Genomic DNA, 14954 nt, shown 5'->3' with positions numbered 1-14954 from the left:
TTTTATATTGGAGTATAGTTCATTTACAATGTTGTGTTAGCTTCAGGTGTACCGCAAAATGTTATTTATCCTCCCCCCCCCAATTAAAATTGACTTTTTGATTTTGGTGTACAGTTTTCTGAATTTTAACACATTTGGATAGCTGTCACTGTCACAGGACACACACAGTTATATCACCCCCAAATTGCCCCTGCCATAACTGGGGCACACTTCTCTCCACCCGTAACCCCTGGCAACCACTGATGTTCTCCATGATGGTATGATGTTCTCCATGGATGGACTCAGGCAGAAGACAACTGGGACTGGTCTCTCTTACTCTGTAACACCTTTGAGATTCATCTGGGACGTTGTGTGAGTCAACAGCTTGTTTCTTTTGTGATGCAGTTGTATTCCATGGCGTAGATCACCACAGTTCACCCACTGAAAGATGTCTGGGTTGTTTTCAGCTGTTACAAATACAGCCTCTAGCCATAGTCGGGTACAGGTTTCCGTGTGAATACACATTTCCATTTCTCTAGGTTAAATGCCTGGGCAGGGTTGCTGTGTCTGGCAGTAAGTACACAGTCACCTGCGTAAGAAACTGAGAAAGCACCTCCCGGAGTGGCCACGTGGCTCTGCCTCACAGCATCAGCACTCGAGTGTTCAGTTGCCTCACATCCTCGACAGCACTTGGTATTGTCAGTATTTCTTCCTTGCTCTTGTTTAGTTGCTCAGTCATGCCCAACTCTTTGCAACCTCATGGACTGCAGCTCTCTGTCGATGGAATTCTGCCGTTTCCTTCTTTGGGGGCTCTTCCCAACCCAGGTATCCAACCCGAGTCTTCTGCATTGGTAGGTGGATTCTTTACCACTGAGCCATCAGGGAAACCCATTTCTGCTTTAGTTTTCTGCTGTCATTTCCTCGACAGGTTTTCCCAGCCCCACAGCCTCTCTCCTTTCTTCAGGGACTCCAGCAGCACAAATCCAGCCCGTCTGTCACAGCCCTGGCGGTCCCTGAGACTGTTCATTTCTTAACATCTCTGACTATTTCTTAGACTAATTTCTACTGATATATCAAGTTCAATGATTCCTTCCTCTGTCATCTCCACTCTGCTAGCGAAACCACCCAGTAAGTTTTGTTTTGTCTCACTTATTGAATTTTTCAGTTCCAAAATTTCCATTTGCCTCTTTGTATCTTTCTATTTCTTTGCTGAGTCATTCTGTTAATATTTTGTCAAGGCTGTTTGCAGTTTCTGGTTAAAAGCTGGTTTAGGGTCCCAATCAGATAATCCAAATTATCTGTGGCAGCCCATCATCTGTATCTATTGTCTTTGCTTGTGTGAGTTGGGATTTTGCATTCTTTGGACACAGGTGACTTCAGCTTCTGCCCCCGACGTGTGAGTGTTGTGGGTCTCCCCCGGCCCGTGGAGAGTGCTGGTTTCCTATGGGCTCTGGTTCCAGTGTTTGCTGATATTCAGCGTTTGCTGTTCTAATCAGGCCTGTCCGCGTGTGCATGCCTCGTGCTTAGCCTGAGACCTGGGTGGAGGTCTGCTGGTCGGATCAGTTTTCCAGTCATTTTGTACGTTAATTAGGGTCAGATCCACGCACACTTGGGCTAGTGGCAAGAGCAGGAGTTCAAGACTTTAAAGCTTCTGGTGTCATTTCCCTAAATGTCTTCCTCTCCGTTGTTTTCCTGGTACTTTCCACTTACCTGAAGGTTCCCTTTTCCTTCACCAGAAACCATCCATTTCTGCATTTGTGACGCATTTGGGGCCAAATAGCAAGAGGTCATAGAGGAAGAAAGCTGCTAATGAGTGAGTTCAGCAAGGTTCCAGCCTCCAAAATCAACATACAAAATCCAACCGCTTTTCCATGGATTAGCAATGAACAGGCCAAAGAGGAAATTGAGAAAACAATTTCATTTACAATAGCATCAGAAAAAAATGAAATGGATAGCAGTAAGTTTAACAAAAGGAGGCAAGACTTGTACACGTAAATCTCATAGCATTTCTAAGAGAGATTAAAGAGGTCTAGATAAGCAGGGAGACGGTCAGTGTTCATGGGAGTGGTTGTTCAGTCGCAAAGTCATGTCTGACTGCGACCTCACGAACTGCAGCACGCCAGCCTTCCCTGTCCTTCACTGTCTCCCAGAGTTTGTGGGGGAAGACTCAACATTGATAAAATACCAATACTCCCCAAATGGATTAACAGATTGAATGCAATCCCTGGGCTTCTCAGGTGGGTTAGGGTTAGGGTTAGTGCTAGTGGTAAAGAATCTGTCTGCCAACGCAGATGTGGGTTCAATCCCTGAGTTGGGAAGATCCCCTGGAGGAGGGCATGACAACCCTCTCCAGGATTCCTGCCTGGGAAATCCCATGGACGGAGACGTGGACTGGTGGCTACAGTCCCTGGGGTCACAGAGGAGCCAGACGTGACTGAGCACACACACCTCCAACCCCTATCAAAATGTAAGCAGGTTTAAGGGGGCCAGAAATTAATAATCTGACCATAGAAGTGTGTGGAAACGTAAAGGACACAAAATAGCCAAAACAGTTTTTTCAAGGAACAAGGTTGGAGAATTTACCGTTTCCAATTGTAAAACTTACAATAAAGCTACAGCAGTAAAGCAGCGTGTTTTGGGTAAGAGTTGACACACAGGTCAGTGGAACAGGGTTGAAAGTCCAGAGGTAAGCCCATGGATTCACGATCAAATGACTCATGGCAAAGGTTCCACAGTTTTCAGTGGGGAAAGGGTAGTTGTTCAATAAATGGTGCCATGACAAGTGGATATCCACACGCTGACAGAGGAGTTTGGACCCTCACCTCACACCATACACAAAAATTAACTTGAAATGAGCCATAAACCTAAATGAAAGAGCTAAAGCTATAAAGCCTTTAAAAAGTCAGAGAAAATCTCTGCGCCCCTGAGCTATGCGTAGTGTTCCCGTATAGCACTTAAGACAGAATCCAGTGGGAAACAGATTGGGCTTGGTCAGAAGGAGATGTTTTGTGTTTCAAACACCAGCAGTGAGACCAAACTGGGGTAAGTGTCCACAAGTCATATATATATGTAAAAGAACACTCCGAACAAGACAAACACCCACCTAAAATTGTCCTGTATGTTTATATAAAGAACACTCAACTCAAAATAAGACAATCATTCACTTAACATTGTTCTGCATATTTTACCACAATTCACAAACATATATGGGCTTCCCTGTGGCTCAGCTGGTAAAGAATCCGCCTACAATGCTGGCGACCTGGGCTCCTCCCTGGGTTGGGAAGATCCCCCGAAGGGAAAGGCTACCCACTCCAATATTCCGGCCTGAAAAATTCCATGGACTGTATAGTCCATGGGGTCGAAAAGAATTGGACACGACTCAGTGACTTTCATTCATTTCCCAAACATACATAAAAATTTTAAAGAACAGTAAGAAAAGCAGCCCAAGTGAAAAACAGGCAGAGTGGGTATCTTCTTTGGTGAAATGTCTAATCAAATGTGAGAAGATGCTCAACATCATTAGTTATTGGGAAAATTCAGATTGAAACCAAATGCAAAACAGTGTCACACCCGCTAGGAGGGTAACCAAAATGAAAGATGATAACAAGCGTTGACAAGGTCATGGTCATGACAAGGGAAGGTCATGACAAGGTCAAGGTCATGACAAGGGAACACTGGAAACCTCGTATATTGTTGGTGTGGACACAAAGTGTAGAGCCAATTTCTTCAAAAGTTACACACAGATGACCCAGCAGTCCCACTCCGAATTATCTACCTAAGAGAGATGACAACGGATGTGCACATGGAGACGTGTACATGCGTGTTCATAAGAAGCTTATTCATAAGAGCTAACATGTGGGGGAAAACAACCAAACATCTGTCAGCTAGTGAATGGGTAAGCAAAATGGCTCCCTACGATGGCATTTTCCAGTAGTCACGTATAGATGTGAGAGTGGACCATGAAGAAGACCGAGAGCCAAAGAACTGATGCTGTCGAACTGTGGTGTTGGAGAAGACTCTACAAAGTTCCTTGGACATCAAGGAGATCCAACCAGTCCATCCTAAAGGACATCAGTCCTGAATATTCATTGGAAGGACTGATGCTGAAGCTCCAATCCTTTGGCCACCTGATGCGAAGAGCCGACTCTTGGAAAAGACCCTGATGCTGGGAAAGGTTGGAGGCGGGAGGAGAAGGGGACGGCAGAGGATGAGATGGCTGGATGGCATCACCGACTCGGTGGACATGAGTCTGAGCAAGCTCTGGGAGTTGGCGATGGACAGGGAGGCCTGGCGTGCTGCAGTCCATGGGGTCTCAGAGTTGGATGCAACTGAACAACAGTACCATCACCATGGAATGTTGTTACGGGGATGAACTGCGGACCCATTACATCAGGAATGAGCTTCAAAACGCGTGTGCTTGGGAAAAGCAGCCAGACAGCAGACACTACAAGGTGTAGACTCTGTTTATGTGAAATGTCCAAAAAAGGCAAGTCTCTGAGGACAGGATGCAGGAGCGTGGCCGCCGGGGGCTGGGGTGGGGGACGCGTGACTGCTCACGAGGACAGGAGGTCGTCAGACCTGCTAAAACTGGACCGTGTGGTGGAGGCTGCACGGAAATTTCACTAAAACCATTGAATTGTGGGCGGCTCATTGAAGTTGTTGAAAGTGGGTGGACGTCATGGTATGTAAATTATACCTCGATAAAGCTGTTTTAAAAATACTTTTCACAGATTTTATTAGATTTCCGTTTAACTCTATGACAAATGTTTAAAGTGGCTCAGAATATTTTTAACATGAGGGATTTATTTGACTTATTATTAAAAATGCAGAGAGCTGAAAGGAAGTGGCTGACGTGGACCTGCCACTGGGGCCCCTGGTGGAGGACTCCCCATCCCCTTCGCCCCCATGAGTCCTGGAGGGAGCAGGCCCTCGGGAGGTGGGGGACCCCCTGCACCTTTGGGGACCGAGGGGAGGCTGGGATGCTGTCTAAGGGAGTGGGCGCCTAGGTGGAAGTGGCTCCAGTGAGACGGCTGGTCGCTTGGTTAGCCAGGACAGCCTGGTGGCTGTGCAGAGAAAGGCCTGGAGTTGGCACGGGGCCAGAGTGGGCCTGGATGGGCACACCTGAGAGAGGGGGCGCTGGGAGTCAGGCACCACCCGGAGGACCCCAGTAGGGACACCCGAGGGCGGGCAGCATGGGCTGTCCGGGCAGAGATTGACGTGGCGCCAAGGGGCTCGGCCAGCCCCACAAGTCCCTCAACCCTGGCCCTCCCTGAGACCCCCACCGCCAGGCCGGGACTCCTCCTCTTGGAGCCCCAGTGTTCCTAGGGAAGGGAGCACTACAGAGCAGCCCCCACCCACCCACCCGGCCATGCACACCGAGTAACCAGGCCCTGCTTCCCGCACCCGGCAGACCTTCAGCCCTCAGGCCCTCCCACCGCAGCTCCTTCCTGCCCAGCAGAGCCGGGAAGCCCAGCAGGGCCACCTCTGGCAGGGAACCCGGACTTCTGGCTGCAGTGTCGGCGGACCTCTGGGCCAGGGTCTTGGAGGCGCTGCCACAGCAGGGCTGTGGCCGCAGCCCCAGGCTGGCCGCCTCCCCCCAGAGCCTGCACACACCGTCTCCTGGCCCCCAGCTCATTTGCCCGTTAGCGCCAGTGGCCGCAGGCCACAGCCAGGCATGGGGGTCAGGTGCCTGGCAGATGATGCAGCCGACCACGCATGACAAGGATGGGACCAAGCGGCCTGTGCGGGGAGTCCTGCGGAGCCTGCTCCGAGTTCCCAGGCACTCCAGCGCCCCCGCCCCAGTCTCAGGACAGTCACATCAGGACGGGATGGGCCCCCCAGGCACTCGGCTCAGGGCTGCTCTGGACCGAGGGGCCTTGTTGTGTGGGGCAGGGGGGCACCCGGGCACCTGGGAGGGTCCTCCTTGGGTCTGACCGGCCTTCTGCTTCCTGCTCCATCGGGACCTGGCCACCTCCCCTCTCGGTCCTCCAGGAGGATCCGGAGCCCCCCCACCCAACTCTAGCCCCAGAGTCCACCGGGCTCGCCCACCCTGCTGAGGGACCCCGCCTCGGAGCGGCTCGCCCACCTCCCCGTGGCTCTCGACGCCTCTCCCTCCTCAGATCTCGGGGAAGCCCCCCCTTCCCAAGACCCTGCTGCCCTCGTGACTCCTGGACCCCCTCTGGGGCTGAAGGCGGTTCCTGCGCAAGAGCCAGCACGCCTGTGTGCTCTAACACGGGTACACGCTGTGGCCACTCGGCCACCACGCAGCTGGCAGCTGGGGGGTGGGAGGGCCCGGGGGCAGGAGCCTCATGCCGCTACCCTCTGCCTCCCCCGTCACCAGCTTCCGACCCCCCGGCCCACCCGCCCCCACAGGTGCTGAGTCACAGGGGCTCCCCCTCGGGCTGCGAGGGTGTCGGAACAGAGGGTGAGTCACAGAGGCAGCCGGGCGCGTGGCGGGAGGACAGCCGGAGTCCTGGGTGCACAGGGACGCAAGCACACACAGCGGCCCTGCTGGGTCACAGCGCATGCACACCAGCACCCAGACACACACAGGCCACACAGATTTACACACCCACTGACACCCCCAGGCACACACAGCCTGTCTGTGCCCAGGGGGTCCCCCGGGAGCTTCCTGGACGGGAAACTGAGGGGGCTGCTGGCCGACTTGCACAGGGACCCCACAGCAGCCTCTTCCCTGCTCCAGGGCAGCCCGGGGTCCGGGGCGCCTCCTCTGGTCCTTGGCGAGGGGGCGCCTGCTGGGAAAGGTGCTGGGCCGGCCTTGGCCGGGGAGTCTCAGCAGCCAACACGCCTGGGGTCTGCGGGCCAGCGTCCTGACCTCTCAGCGGGGACAGCTGAGGCCGGCGGAGCTCTCTCGGAGGAAGGCCCGCGTGCCTGGGGCTCTGCTCAGGCCTCGGGGCCCCGAGGCCCCACCTCCCCCCTCTGCCCCTTCCCACCTCCCTGCTGAACCCCTCCCTGAGGACCCCTCCCCCTCTCAGCCCCTCCCTGAGACGCCCCTCCCCCCTCAGCCCCTCCCTGAGACCCCACCTCGCCCCTCAGCCCCTCCCCCTGAGGCCCTCTCCCCCCTCAGCCCCTCCCTGAGGCCCCACCTCCCCCCTCAGCCCCTCCCCCTGAGGCCCCACCTCTCCTCTCAGCCCCTCCCTGAGACACCCCCCAGCCCCACCCCTGAGACCCCTTCCCTCCTCAGCCCCTCCCTGAGACTCCACCTCGCCCCTCAGCCCCTCCCCCTGAGGCCCCCTCCCCCCTCAGCCCCTCCCTGAGGCCCCACCTCCCCCCTCAGCCCCTCCCCCTGAGGCCCCACCTCTCCTCTCAGCCCCTCCCTGAGACACCCCCCAGCCCCTCCCCCTGAGACCCCTTCCCTCCTCAGCCCCTCCCTGAGACCCCACCTCGCCCCTCAGCCCCTCCCCCCTCAGCCCCACCTCCACCTCAGCCCCTCTCCTGAGACCCCCATCCCCTCAGCCCCTCCCCCTGAGGCCCCTTCCCTCCTCAGCCCCTCTCCTGAGACCCCCCTCCCCCCTCAGCCCCTCCCCGAGACACCCCCTCCTCCCTCAGCCCCTCCCCACCTCTCCCCTCAGGCCCTCCCTGAGGCCCCCTCCCCCCTCAGCCCCTCTCCACCTCCCCCCTCAGCCCCTCCCTGAGACACCCCCTTCCCCTCTCGCCCCTCAGCTCCTCCCTGAGGCCCCACCTCCCCCCTCAGCCTTCCCACCATGCAGCCCACCCAGGAGGAGCAGGTTGTTGGGGAATCCAGGCCGCGGGCGAGCGGAGGCCCCAGGGGTGTGTTGCTGGTGGAGGCTCGGCTGCCCCCCCCAGGTCTGCCGTCCCCCAGCCCACGGGCTCCCCCGCCTGTCGCGGCCCCCCCACCTCTCCGCTTTCTGCAGAACTGCCAAGGCTGACATCTCTCAGGCTCAGTCTGAAGCCCACCCAACAGAAGGGCTGACACTGACCCCGAGAACCCCACTGCCTCGTCTCGGTCACAGCCTGAATCCATCATACCCACCGGTCTGGGTCATGGGCCCCGGGCTCAGGGGCGTCTGGTTCCCTCCAGAGGGAAAGGACCCTTTGGGCTGGCTCCGGGCTGGGGAGTGGGGGGCCTGGGGTGAGCAGGAGCCAGCGACAGGGAGGCTTGGGAGGCTTGGGGCAACTCCAAGGGAGGCTCCGGGGTGAGCTGTGGACTCTACCCCACACCCTCCCCTCAGATAGGCCATGCCAAGACAGGAGCCCCAGTCCAGGCTTCTCCAGGCCCCGCCCACGCGGTGAGGAAGGGGTGGGCTTACCCGGGTGTCAGGAGCCCCTGCCCCGCCTGGCCCAGGGCTGGAGCCTCCCGGCCCTCCAGGTCACAGGCCCCAGGACCCAGGGCATCTGCGGCCCAGAGAGGAGCCGCCGCCTGACACCAGCGTCTGGCTTCTCGTCTTCAGGGTCCTACCCCTTCCCCACAGCCCAGGCTCGGGTGGGGCCCGGGGGCCACAGGGGGCGGGACAGACGGCCCTCCTCGCCCTCCTGCCAATGAGCCGGCTCAGGCTCCTGAGGGCCGGGTGTGCGGGGACATGTGAAGGCCCCGGACCAGGTGTCCGTCTTCCCGGCAGGTGTGCAGGCCCAGTGCCATCAGAGCTCCCTGCCCACCAGAGGCCTGGGCCTCGGATCAGGGCAAGCAGCCTCCGGCAGGAGGGCCCAGAGGCCAGGTTGGAGCCGGCCCACCTTCCCGAGCTCAGTGTTGGGGGGCAGGGGGGTCCCCGAGTGGGGGGGTCCCTAAGCTCAGTGTGGGGGGGTGGGGTCCCGCTCTCGGGCACCTCCCTGGTGCATTCAGGGCTGAATGTAGGTGACCTGACCCCCTAAAGCCTTTACTCATTCATCAGAGCACCGACCCCCATCTCACTGTACCTGGCAAGCAGCGGGGGTCTGTCTCCCTGGAAAGGGCGTCCTTGCAGGGACCAAGCCAGGGGGAGGGCCGCGACCAGTGCTGGAGGGGTACACTCTGCCTGCCCCCACCTGACAGGCCTGACTGCCGGGAACCCTTGGGGGCTGGGGCGGGGGTGGGGTGTCTGTTGTGTAATCCAAGCTCGGTTTTGCCAAGGCTGCCTGGAAAGCCGGCCAGCCTGGAAGTCACGAGCCAGAGGCCCGGGCAGAGCCCCCCCCCACCCCACCGCCTCACAGAGACCTCTGTAGGGGGACAGACCCATGAAACACCCCAGGCTGGCATGTCATCGGCTAGGTCTCTGCACCCCCAGCCACAGCCGTGAGTCAGGAATGAACTGGGCCCAGCGAGCTCCTGTCCCTCCCTGTGCACTGGGGCCAGCTCCTGGCCTGGCCAACCCCACCCCTGGTGCCCACCCGGGACCCCAGGCAGCCCGCACCCCAACACTGCTCCCTCACTCCACCCCCCACCTCGGGGCTGGTGAGCGCGCCTGTGTGGGGCTGTCCCCTCCCGGCCGCGGTGCTCGTGAGGGTCGGGCGGGCGGGCGGCCCTCTCGCTGCTGCCTGTCCAGCCTCTGTGCCGCTTCAGGGGCTGCCCAGCCTCTCCCTTCGAGTTTCCTTCTGCGCTTTCTGCAGCATGGGGGTTCCACTGGCCAGGGTCTGGACGCCCAGAGGGCCTGCCTGGGACCACTTCCCTTTTCTAAGAAGCTGGGGCACCAAAGCCACGCCAAGGTTTCGTTTCAGGGGCTGAGGCGGAGGAAAGAAACTTAGTGAGGCCCGGCCAGCTGCGGTGGGTGGGTTTCGACCTGCCGTCCGGACTCGCCCCTGGAAGCTGAGCCAGCGCCCACCGAGGGCGGGTGGGGGCGTGGCATGCTGGGCTTCCATGCTTCCCAAGGGAAGCCCCCGAGGGCGAGCTGTGAGCAGGTGGTTCTAACGGAGGCCGAGTACTAAACTGGCTGAGATGTTAAAGCCGAGTGGAGATGGGGGACCAGCCTGGTGGAGCAGAGCCTCTGGACAGGGCAGCCTCTGGAGCAGGGCCGCAGGGAGAAGCCCACGAGCTGGCAGCCTGGGGGGCCGGGCAGGGGTGGGGTCCTGCCCTCTGCGCTCTTCAGGCATCCTATCCCCACTGCTCCAGCCCCAGGCTGTGCACACCACCCACGGTGCCAGCAGCCTCAAGGGGGGCTGGGGGCCCTGCCCACAGGAACAGCCTCGTCCTGGTCCCCAGAGGCCCTGGGTCAGAGGAGCCCCTTCTCCCTGCCCCCCGTCCCAGGCCCGACGGACAGGCCTAGTTCTGACCAGTAGGACAAACCCCACCCCTACAGGGGACCTGCACACGCCAGGGGCACAGGCCGGCCTGGCAAGTGGGCCCCTGATTCTGGGAGCCTCTTTGCCTTCTCAGCTGGCTACAGCACCTGAAGACTAGATGGGGGGGTGCCTCCCACTCCCCATGGCTGGACTGGGCCCCATGCCCGGCAGATGGACTAATGGAGCATGGGGTGTAAATGGATGGGGTGCCCAAGACCAGCCCAGCACCCTCCGCTGCAAGTGGAGACCAGGAACATGGTGACACGGGGTCACTGTCACCAGAGTGGGGGTGCCTGTCCTCCACCCTGAGTGTCCTGTTCCTGGGAGGGGCTTGGGAGGATGTGGGCAGTCTCCAGGGCACCCACCCACATTGGGTGGCTGGCCCCCCAGGATGCCTGGCCTCAGGAGCAGCCCCTGGGTAGACCCCCGGCCCCACACATGCCACGAAAAGCCGCTGAGTCCCTGAATGGCCCAGCCAGGAGCCCCCACCCCTGCCCACCAGAAAGGTTTTCCAGCTTCACTTTCTACAACCTCTCACTTCTGCTCTAACCTTTGACCCTTGAACGCTTCCGGCCCAGGTCTGTTCCCAGGACCTTCCAGCAGGCCTGTGAGCTGGACACCCAGGCCTGCGCTCTGGGCTCCGGGCCGTGTGCCTGGCCCCACTGGCCTGTCTGGACGGCTTCCTTACTGTCTCCCTGGTGCCCCACTCACTACCCCGTCAGAGGATTCTCATGGAGGGGGCACGGGGCAGGGAATGCCAGACCGTCCACAGCCCCCCTGGCCCCACACTCTCGTGCACACATTCCCACCTGGACTGGGCCACGGCTCCCGCCCACCACCTCACCCTGCACCTGTCAGGCCAAGACCCAACTACGGCCACCTGCATTCTCTGCATTTGGAAGTCTCCGTCTCTTGGCCCACTTTTACCCATCCTTCAGAACCCCTTCCAACCTCTTGGGCCCACTGCCAGACAAGGCTCCAGATTAGGGCTGGCAATGACCCTCCCGCCACCCAGACCCAGCTCCTCTCTCAGGGGCCCTGAGGGCACAGCATGTTACCCACTCCCCAGGACGCAGCAGGTCAGAGAAAGGGGGTGGCAGGGAGGCCAACGCTGGGAGGTAAGCGCCTGAGCCCCTCACCCTGCCGCCTTCTCCAGGAAAAAAGTGAAGGGTGTTACGCAGGGACTAGAGGCCCCTTCTCCCCAAACCTCTTCCCCTCTTACCCTAGACTAGCCCAGAAAACACAAAACATCTGTTTAATACAAAACAATTTAATTGAAATACCTGTATAAAAAAATATGATTTCCAGACATCCCACTTTTGAACTGAAAGAAGCCCCCATCCACAGTGCCTACGCACACCGGGATCACACACACACAGCTGCTGAAATAAATTAAAGGCTTGAGACTCTGCCCCCCACCCCCAACCTCCAGAGCCAACAAGCAGACTGTACAATGTCAATAATTTAAAACCCACCACCTAGGCGCAGGGCTTCGAGGTGGCAGGGTCACCCATGCCCCTTAAATTAGCCGCTGTACCAGCCCACCTTCTGACAGACACAAGAAGGACTGGGGCCTGGGGTCCACCCGCACAGCCACCCCTCTCCTCCGCCCACAGGCCTTAAGGAGGTAGGGCTGCTGGGAGGGAGGAACCTTAACAAATAAATTAAACAATAAATAGCCCTCCTCGGGGTCACACCATAAATAAGACACCTGCACGCGCACGCGCATCGGGTGGGCGGGCGGCAAGGCCTGAACGCTGCATTGCTTGTGCACAGTCGCGCCCAGACGAACACCGAGACGTTGGGGGGGGGGGGGGAGGGTCACGAGGGGCCCTGGGCCCAGGTGAGATGAGGCCACAGGACTCAGGAGCGCTCCCGGTCCAACACGCAGACGCGGAAGCGCCCGGGCGCTCAGGACCCGCTCTGGAGTGGCCCAGGAGAGGGGCGGGCTCGGGTCAAGCGCGCTCTGGAGTGCCCCAGGAGAGGGGCGGGCTCGGGTCAAGCGCCGGTGGTGGGCAGGTAGGACCTGGCTTGGTCCGGAGTGTCTTTGGACAGACAGAGCTTGAGAAAACCAAGTCCCGTGAGAGCAGCGTTCGAAAAGGCACTCAAAGCAAAGGAAACGGGTTGGTGCCAAAGGCAAAGGTCACCAGGGGTCAGAGATCACTGCTTTCGAAAAGGAGCAGATAGCCTGGTCAGGGCAGGCCCTGCTCACAAGCTCTCACTGCTGGAGGTGGTGCTGGCCCCGTCGTCGGTATCCAGGGCACAGAGCCGCAGGTCGCAGCTCTCTGGGGTGCCCCCCTCGGCCCCCAGCATCCAGGGGTGGGCAGAGATCTGGTCCAGCGAGGGCCGCTCCGAGGGCCGCAGAGACAGACACCACTGAATGAGCTGCTGGCACTCTGAGGAGGAGAAGAGCATCAGCATGAGGCCTGCCGCGCCCCCCACCCCCGCGGCCGGCCCAGCGCCCCCACACACCTGGGGAGACCCTCCTTCGGAAGAAGAGGCGGCCCCGGAGAATCTCCTCGTCCTGCTCGAAAGGAATGTCCCCGCACACCATGTCGTAGAGCAGCACACCCAGGGACCACACGGTGGCCGAGCGCCCGTGGTAGCGGTGGTAGCGGATCCACTCCGGGGGGCTGTACACGCGGGTGCCTGCAGTACACGCGGGACTTAGCACGCCCGCCCCCGGGCAGCGGCCGGCAAGGCAGACAAACGCAGCGCCCGCACTCCCGGCGGATCCTCTCCCAGGCGGAGCCAGAGGACTGAGCAGCCACGACATCCGGCCCCTCCTCGCCCTGGAAAAACCCCGGCGGGCGGGGCCTCCTGGGCGCCCCGCCCCCCCAGCTGGCCCGGCGCGGGCGGCGGGTCACGTGAGCCCGGGCTCGGGTTTCACAACAAACAGATGTGAGGTGAGGATACGGGAGGGGCGGGGAGCCCCGGCTTCCCCGGCTCCGCAATGCGGGCATTTCTGTGCTGCGCCCCCACGCTTCGCGCGCGCGCGCGCGCGGAGACAAGGCTCACGGCGGCGCCGGGCTCCAGGCTGGGCCAAGGGAGTCCAGAGCCCAGACCGCGCCCCCACCCACCGGACACAACGGCCCGAGAGCCCACTCTGGCCATGCTCGCGAGCGAGCCGGCGCAGCGCGCGGCCCCAACAGTCGCCAGCCCCTCGGCCCTCCCCGAGAAGAGGGCGCTCACCGTCGAAGTCGGTGTAGACCGTGTCGCGGAGCAGAGCGCCCGAGCCGAAGTCGATGAGCTTGAGCTCGCCCGAGCGCAGGTCCACCAGCAGGTTCTCGTCCTTGATGTCGCGGTGCACGACCCCGCAGCTGTGGCAGTGGCGCACGGCAGCCAGCACCTGCGCGAAGAAGCGGCGCGCCAGGGCCTCGTCGAGGGCGCCGCGCTCCGTGATGAAGTCAAACAGGTCCTGCGCCGGCTCGGGCCGCTCCAGCACCAGTAGGAAGCCGTCGGGCCGCTCGAACCAGTCCAGCAGGCGGATGACCCCGCGCGCGCCGCCAGCCGCGCCCACCTTGCGGAGCAGCACCACCTCCAGCGGCACAACCGCGCCGGCCTAGGGGACACGGCGGTCAGCGCGCTCCACCTGGTTCCCGTGCCCCTCATTTCGTCCGGCGCCCCCCGCTCCGCCCGGCGCCCCCGCCTGTGCTTACGATGCTGCCCCACTCGGTCACCCGCTCCTTCACCACGTGCTTCACGGCCACCTGGGGAGAGGGAACCAGTGGTCAGGCCCGCGAGGACGCAACGACGCGCGCGGGGCGACAATCCCGGGTGCCCGGCGGCCAGACTCACCGGGAGCCCGTCAGCGATACGGCTGCCAGCGTAGACCGTGCCGAAGCCGCCGCTGCCCAGCACGGCGCCCACCTGATACACCTTCTCGAAGCTCTCCTTTTCCGCCTTGGCTATGGGGAACCCACAAGCAGGGTTGGGGCGGCTGAGGAACCCGGCCCCCGGTCTCCCCCGGACCCGAATGTGCCCCAGACCCCGGCCCCCCGACCCTAGTGCGCCCCAGGTCCCCGGCCAGCCGACCCTAGTGCGCTCCAGACCCCGCCGCCGCCTACCTGGCTGCAGGATCTTCACCGGGAGGTGGTCCACGCCGCCCGGCCCGCACAGGTGTGCCAGGGAGCCGAACTTGGAGAGCAGCATCGCGGGCGGCGGCCGAGCGCGGGCCTCGGCTCCAGGTTTCCGCGCCGCCTTTCGCCCGGCCCGGCTCCCCGCGCGGCGGCGGACGCGGGAGGGCGGCCTCCCGGGACCGCGCGGAGCCCCGACCAGGAGAGCGGTAGGGCGCGCCGGCCCCCGAGCTCGGGCGAGGCCGCCCGCGCGGCGCAGTGCCCGGCAAAGCCCCGCGTGGACTGCGCGGACGCGCCGCAGGCCGAGCCGTTCACACGCGCCGGCCGCCGCGCCCTGGGGTTTTGGGCCGCGGCCGCGCGTATCCCTCCGCGGGGGCGGGCCAAACTGGGCCCCGCCCCCTCCGCCCGAGCGGCGGCGCGCCTTCCGGGTTGGGCGGGGCGGACCGAGGGCGCGGCTAGCCGGCTGGGACTAGCTGGCGGGAGCGAGGCCGCGGAGGCGCACTGCGCGGTGGGGCGACTCACTCCTCCGCGCGCACACGGGTACCCGCGCCCGCGCAGCTCCCGCGCTCGGGGCGGGGCCGCGGGAGCCAATGGGAGCCCGCATTTGCGAAGGGCACGGGGCCTAGCCAATGGCGACACCCGGGCGGGGCGGGGCCGCGGGAGCCA

General features: G+C 61.4%; 1 protein-coding gene across 1 annotated transcript; it reads right to left on the bottom strand.

Moving 5' to 3' along the window:
* Positions 1 to 11466: 11466 nt before the first annotated feature.
* Positions 11467 to 14624, bottom strand: PIM3 (Pim-3 proto-oncogene, serine/threonine kinase). The gene is made up of 6 exons (XM_086403357.1): positions 14280 to 14624; positions 14011 to 14120; positions 13872 to 13922; positions 13405 to 13774; positions 12685 to 12861; positions 11467 to 12608 (listed from the first exon to the last, which is right to left on the bottom strand). Exons 1-6 carry the CDS (start codon positions 14362 to 14364, stop codon positions 12421 to 12423), a joined length of 981 nt encoding a protein of 326 aa, XP_086259483.1. The 5' UTR covers positions 14365 to 14624; the 3' UTR covers positions 11467 to 12420.
* Between the last annotated feature and the right edge of the window lie 330 nt (positions 14625 to 14954).

Source organism: Bos grunniens, chromosome 5 (assembly GCF_055505025.1).
Source record: "Bos grunniens cultivar Pamir isolate PY7600 chromosome 5, Bosgru_T2T1.0, whole genome shotgun sequence".
Lineage (NCBI taxonomy): Eukaryota > Metazoa > Chordata > Mammalia > Artiodactyla > Bovidae > Bos > Bos grunniens.
This window is presented reverse-complemented; position numbering and strand designations above follow the sequence as displayed.